The sequence below is a fragment of the Tenrec ecaudatus genome, chromosome 1, assembly GCF_050624435.1.
Source record: "Tenrec ecaudatus isolate mTenEca1 chromosome 1, mTenEca1.hap1, whole genome shotgun sequence".
Classification (NCBI taxonomy): domain Eukaryota; kingdom Metazoa; phylum Chordata; class Mammalia; order Afrosoricida; family Tenrecidae; genus Tenrec; species Tenrec ecaudatus.
The window spans coordinates 162,807,309-162,814,067 of NC_134530.1; the positions used below are offsets into that span (position 1 = coordinate 162,807,309).

At 48.9% G+C, this 6,759-nt stretch overlaps 1 protein-coding gene across 1 annotated transcript; it reads left to right on the forward strand.

Moving 5' to 3' along the window:
- The first annotated feature begins 1,816 nt into the window (after positions 1-1,816).
- Positions 1,817-2,182, forward strand: LELP1 (late cornified envelope like proline rich 1). The gene has a single exon (XM_075540744.1). It carries the CDS (start codon positions 1,817-1,819, stop codon positions 2,180-2,182), a length of 366 nt encoding a protein of 121 aa, XP_075396859.1.
- Positions 2,183-6,759: the final 4,577 nt, after the last annotated feature.

Consider the following 6,759-nt stretch of genomic DNA (forward strand, 5'->3'; position numbering starts at 1 on the left):
TAAACGTTGAGAGAAGAGGTGGGACCACATAGGGGGTGGTTACTCAGGCAGCTGTTCTCGCAACAAGGCTTGAAGCTGAGCTGGAACTCTGCAGTCACACAATTGCTCCTTGATGATGCGGAGCATGATCTCACAAGTAGGGGTCCCCCCCACCCCCCACCTCCAGCTTCTTCAGAGGTGGGTGGGGGAGGCACAGGGAAATCCTACCTTCCCAAGCACAGCCATAACATCTGCTCCACTCCACTACTCGTCAAGTTCTCTACCAACACCAGGGGGTAAGTTGCACTTGGACAACTGGAAATGGTCCCTCATGTACCTCTCCTCTCCCGGGCGGAAGCCGCAGCCCCCAGGCACTGAGCAGGAGCAGGACGGTAGTTTGAGTGGAAGTTTCCTGGCCCATTCAGAGCCAGAACTAGGCTACGCTGCACCTTCGAAAGGAGAGTCCTAACCATTTCAGAGTTCACTGTAATAATCTGCTTCTCCAGAGAGTCAAACTGAGTTTCAATTAGGGGACACTTTATTCTTATATTTTTAAAAGGAGTAAAAATCTGGACAATAGATCCAACTTGGAGTCTTATCAGGGCTGAAGAAGTCCCATTCATATCCTAGGAGTTCCGCGGTGCACCCAGAAAGGGCTCACTCGGGGTCAAGCACACGGGAGAGAAGGGACCCCTTACTGTGGGACTGTCGCACTCATGGTTCAGAGCAATGAGGATCTGGCTCATCTCTTCCTCTAGTGTTGTCCTTACATCAAGTGCCAACTTGGTATATCTAACCCAGACGGGGGCTGTGGGGGAAGGGGAGATGTACAGCTGTCCATGGAGGACAATCAGTTATCAGAGAATCCCATCATGGTGCAGTGCTCGCTGCCGTTGAGTCGATTCCGACTCGTAGTAACCCTGTAGGGCAGGGTAGAACCGCCCCATAAGTTTCTGAGACTGTAACTCTTAAAGGAGTAGAAAGCCTCGTTTTCTACTCCTGGGTGGCTGGTGGTTTTGAACTGCCAAACGTGCTGGTTAAACCCTATCTCATAACCACTGCACCACCAGGGTTCCTCCCGTCATGGTATTCAGTTATCTTCCCTATACCAGTTCCCCAGTGAGAAAGCAACTCTCAGAGGGCTGGGGCTTGGGCAGGGTTCAACACTGATTGAATGCATTGTCTCAAGTCCTTAAGTCATTAGCATATCCCCCTGTTCCACCTCCAGAGGTGGCCTTCCAGGCATTTTTTAAAATACATATTTTATATATTTTAATATATATTATGCCCCGATGACTCCAGCAGTCTGATCAAACTTACAAAATCCCTGGAACAATGTTTTCAAATGAACAAAATAAAATACATGGGACTAAAGATGACACGGAAACCAAACTCACTGCCATTGAGTCGATGCTGACTCAGAGCGACCCTCAAGGACAGAGAGACGTGCCCCTGTGAGCTCCCGAGACTGTTTATGGAAGTGGGAAACCCTCTCTTCTTCCCACATGGAAGCCCCCACCTCTCCTGAAATGCAGTTGTGTTTGCGGGTCCAAAGCCCCTGGGGTGTAAGCCCCTGCTGAAGACTGCAGGGTGGAAACGGGGAAGGGAAATGAAAGCAGGGTGAGGGTGAACAGGTCAGCATGCCACCAGAAGAGGGTAAGCTCTTCCAGGAGAAGATAGCCTACATCTGAAACGTGCTGAGGGACAGGCCGTGCTGAAAACAGGCTGGCAGCAGGTTGAGCAGGAAGCCTGCCTTGGTACCCTCTGATCTCAGGGGTGATCTCCCACCTAAAACCTGCCTGGTATTTCTTTTCAGGGCCCAGAAAATCAAGAAGCAATGTCCAGTGATGATAAAAACAAACCCACCGAGCAAAAGAGTGATCTCAAGTGTGAGGCCAAGTGTGAACCCAAGTGTGAACCCAAGTGTGAACCAAGGTGTGAACCAAGGTGTGAGCCCAAGTGTGAGCCCAAGTGCCAACCCACCAACTGTCTAAAGAAGCTGCTGCAACGGTGCTCGGACAAGTGCCCACGAGACAAGTGCCCATCCCCACCACCATGTCCCCCAAAGTGCCCACCCCCGTGCCCCCCACCGTGCCCCCCACCTTGCCCCCCACCATGCCCACCACCATGCCCTCCCCCTAAGCCTATCTGTGTCAAGCCTTGTCCTCCTAAATGCCCCCCTCCCTGCCCACCCCCTGAGTGAGGCACCACAGACACCCTAGCCCCACGGTCATCTTCGCCATGGCCAGCACCATGGAGCTGGGGACAGAAACCATGAACTGAAAACCACGAACAGACAAGTAAATGCGTTCCTCTGCTGTGCACTCCTCCTGTGCTTGTGTGTGTGTGGGTTTTACAGCACGAACTCCCCGCTAAGAAGCAACCCCCCAAGAGGGAACACAAGACACCCAGCCTTCCTTCACCCCCAAAGATCCTCTGACCCAAACCTGCTTCCAAAGGGTGCCCCCGAAACATGTCGTCCTTTGTGGGGCAAAACAGAGAGATCCATGAAGGTGGGGGCACCTTTTAAACAGTTTAACCCATAGCGCTCAGTAGGCCGGAGGGAAGTGTCAGGGGACCAGGGAGAAAAGGGAGTGGGAGGAGAGTCCCAGGAGGGCTCCCGAAAGGCAGCAGTGCCCTTTGGGAGCCCAGCCAGTGTTCAATGCTTGGGCAGAAGGGTTCAGAGCACAAGGGCGTGGGTTGAAACTCCAGTTCCGCCATCCAACAGCTCCGTGACCTTAACCAAGCTACTTAACTTCTCCCTGCCTCCATTCTCCTCTCTCCATAAAAAGCCCGACAATACTAACCCCAACCGCATGGCCAGGTTGGTTGTGAGGCTTAGGGAGTTCATAAAAACTAGCTGGCTCCCTGGGATATACCAGTGTTCCATAAAGGTAGCGCCTTGCTCCTGCCTGCTGGGGCACATGACATTGAACTTACCTGCTGCTGCTGCTGCTCTTCAGTGCTAGGTGGAAGTCTCCTGAAAGCAATGGTTGGGTTCTGTCTGACATCTGTGGAGACTGCCATGGTGCAAAGAGTAGCATGCTTGGCTAGTAACCCCAAATGTGGGGACTCAATTCTACCCAGAAATGGCCTAGTGATCTACTTCTGAAAGAGCAGGATATTGAGGGGAGGGGAACAAGCAAACCCCTACAAATCACACTTCTACTCTGAACACACACAGGGTCACCGTGAGTTGGTACAACTCCACAGCAAAGGGATGTTTGGGTTGTGTTTGTGTGTTTCTTAACTTACACTTGTAGCCACACAGCCACGTGATCTAAAGGGGGTAAAAAGAATTGTGGACTGCACCAATATCAGTTTCCCATTTCTGAATGGAAATTATAGTTAGGGACAATATCACTTTTGAGGAAAACCAGGCTAAGTGTGCACGGGACTTCTCTGTCCTAGTTTTTTTTTTTTTAACTTCCTGTAAACTGACAGTTATTTCAAAATAAAAGGCTCCGTACAAAAAAGAATTGAAAAAGATAAGCCCAGGAGAACACCCCGCCCCCCAACCACCATTGAATAAACAGAGCAAGCATTTAGTGGCTATTGAAACAGAGAAATAAAGGGAGGAGAGAGTTCCTGGTGGTCACCTGGTTAAGCCCTAGACCCCCAACTGAAAGATTAGTAGATTGAACCCAATGAGCAACCTGGCGAGCTCCTTTGGTAAAGATTATAGTCTCGACCAGTCACGGTCAGTTCTGATCTGTCACATGGGGTCACTCAACAACACAGAGGCCATCGACGTGTAACTAGCTTAGCTAGAGAACACATTGGTTCACGTTGCTGCAAAGGACATGAAAGGGTACCGCTGACATGAAAGTGAGAATTACAGGAGCCCAGACTTAGGGAGCCACCGTCTACCCCTGCCAGGCTCCACTCCTCTTCAGAATGGATCTTATCCTCGCCTCCCCTCCAGCGTGCTAGGTGCTCCGCACCCAGCAAGTGCCCTGGCCGCCTGCAGGAGCAGCCTGTTGACGGTGGGCCTGGTTGGACAGGAGGACTCTCATTGCCTCCAGGGAGCAATGGCATCACATAGGAGGTCATGAGCCCAGCGAGTGGCCAAGTACATAAGAGAGCTTTGTTCTTCAGTTGTGACGTATATTTACAGCGTTTACGTGGAAATGGGTTTGGATTTTTAGCAACAGGAGATGATAAAGGCCGAAGGTGGGACGGCTCCTGATCCAAAGACAAGTGTAACCCCACCAGACCAAAACTGGATAATCAGCAAGTTACGGAGACACACTGGTGTTACTGCTGCTAGGGCGAGGCAAGACCTTAAGAATAACCCCCTTAGTTTCCACATGGGGGAAACTAGTGATTAGTTGTCTTACCTAGGTGACCCTGGGGCCGTAGGGTCTCCTACCAAACGGAATCCTGGAACTGGGATTCTCACACCTCAGAAGCCTGAAGAGGCGCACCACCTGGACACTGAACTCCAAGATGCCTAATTTAGTGTATTGAGGGATACACACACCCCTGTTACTAGAGTTGGTTCTAATCTATGGCAACACTATGGAGCAGGATAGAACTAAAACTTCTCCAAAGAGTCTCCTAGGCTGTACTCTTTATGAAAGCTGATTGCCACATCTTTTTCACTCAGAGCAGCAGGGGGTTTTGAACCATCGACCTTTAGGTTAAGATGAGCACTTAACTTCTATGACACCAGAACTCCTGAACTGTTGAAAACCCCAATAGCCAACTCTTCTACCTTACCATAAATCAAAAGGAAAAGAAAGCAGGGAAGGGAAATTCAAGAGGGAGGAAGAAACATTTCATTGATTAAACCAGCAGTTCTTAACCTGTGGGTTGTGACCCCTTTGGGGGTCGAATGACCCTTTCATAGAGATTGTCCAATTCATAACAGTAGCAAAATGACAGTGATGAAGTAGCAACGAAAATAATTTGATGCTTGGGGGGGGGGGTCACCACAACATGAGCAACTGTGTTAAAGGGCTGCGGCCTTAGGCAGGTTTAGAACCACTGGATTAACTGATGATTTTAAATAGCAGGTCCCAATGCTAAAGAATATCCCACTCTTGGTTGGAATGTAAGTAGACAAAAAATTATTTTAGAAAACAGTTTGAGAATATTGAACCATTTGAGAAAAAGCATAAAACTATTCAACTCTTTGGTGCAACTGTTCCACTTCTTAGTTTCTGTGTAAAGAAAAGTAATTCTAAAGTAAAAAACTATATAAATATAGGTGTGTATCACAGTGTGAATTAGAAACAATTTACTTGTTCAATGGAGGGTTGGTAAAATAAATTTCAGAATATGATTATGATTAAAATATATGAATAGAAAAAGATGAGATCTCTGTTGAATATAGAGCATAAAGCAACGATGTTTAATCAAAAACTTTTATGAATGGCAATAACAGAAATAAATTTGCCAGTCTAACATCTTTTTTAAGGCAATAAGATTAAGTATTTTCATTTTCATCGGTTTCTTAATTAATATCCTTTTATTTGCAATTAAAAATTGAAATTATCATGACTATTTTAGACTTTAGCAATTTCCTCAATGAACACACACACACACACACACACACACACACACACACACACGACAGAAAGAAGTTCCTCATAAGCACACCCATGTAGAAGGCACCCTGCCCTGGTGCCTGCCATGGAGGCATAAGACCTCAGTCTCAGGACTTTGAGGGACCCCATTGAAATGTGGATCAGAAGCTCTGAGCATTCTGGGTACAGCCTGGGTGGAGGCCAGCTCTGGGAACATGCCAATTTAGTCCCTTTTTCTCCCATGTGAATGAAACCAGTGATAGACATCTCTTAATGGCTGCTTTCCCAGCTGGGAATTGGATCAAAGGCAACCCTGGGGAAGATGGCAAGAGCATGATGAGTGTGCCCCTCCCTTGCTGATAGCCATAATTACCCCAGGCCCCAGCAGCAAGGGCGCTGGTCCAAAGGCCCTGCTGCAAACTGTAAAGAGCAAGTACTGGAGAGAGACATGCGTAGAACCTGTGCAGGGCAAGGCTCCGTGGATCACAGTAAGGTCACAGGGAGGACCAACTCCTCTCCTTTCATGGAAAAGCAGTTCTGAAGGCCCACAGAGAACGGAACAAGAGGAGACTGCATCAGAGAATCAGGCAAGGTACTGCAAGTCTTGCAGGGCTTCTAAACCCTCCCCAGTCTGAGCCCGGCAGATGGGACTGGAGGTGAGATGGGCTGGGCCTGATAGAACAAGGCCTCATTTTGAACATGGGGGAACCACTGAAATGGCTTCGTGGCATCTCCACAGAGATGGAAAAGAGGGAGGGTGCAGCAAGGGCCAGCCTACGAGTGCTCCCCTGCTTCTACAGGACCAACGATCCAGCCCGGGTGCAGGAGAGCAAGCATATCCTGGAGGCTCCGTTGATGGACGTCAACAAGCCACGTATTCTTCCAAGTCACCGCTGTTTGATGTTGGCAGATCCCCAAGTCATTGCCAATCCCTAAAAGATTCTAAGACACAGACAAACGGCAAAATGCCGACCAGGATATTTCTGGTGCATCTTTTCCTCAGCAACCTCGGCTGTCTAACCTTCAGAGTCGTGTGCTCTCTCCCAGGCTCAGAGGAAACACTCTCTGGAGCAAGGTCCATGGCCTTTTCCATTGGACGCTCCATGGGGGCCTTCACTATCACCACCCACATTGCTTGGAATCACTCAACTGGCTTGCGAAGCTCCAAACATCTTCCCGTCCAGGCGCCAACAGAAGTCATCTAAGACAGTCACTCTCTCGCTTACAACGCCTTTTGCTTAGAGGATAG

What these genes read in the sequence shown, in the direction of transcription:
- LELP1 (XM_075540744.1), top strand. Translation starts at nt 1,817, where the DNA reads ATGTCCAGTGATGATAAAAACAAACCCACCGAGCAAAAGAGTGATCTC.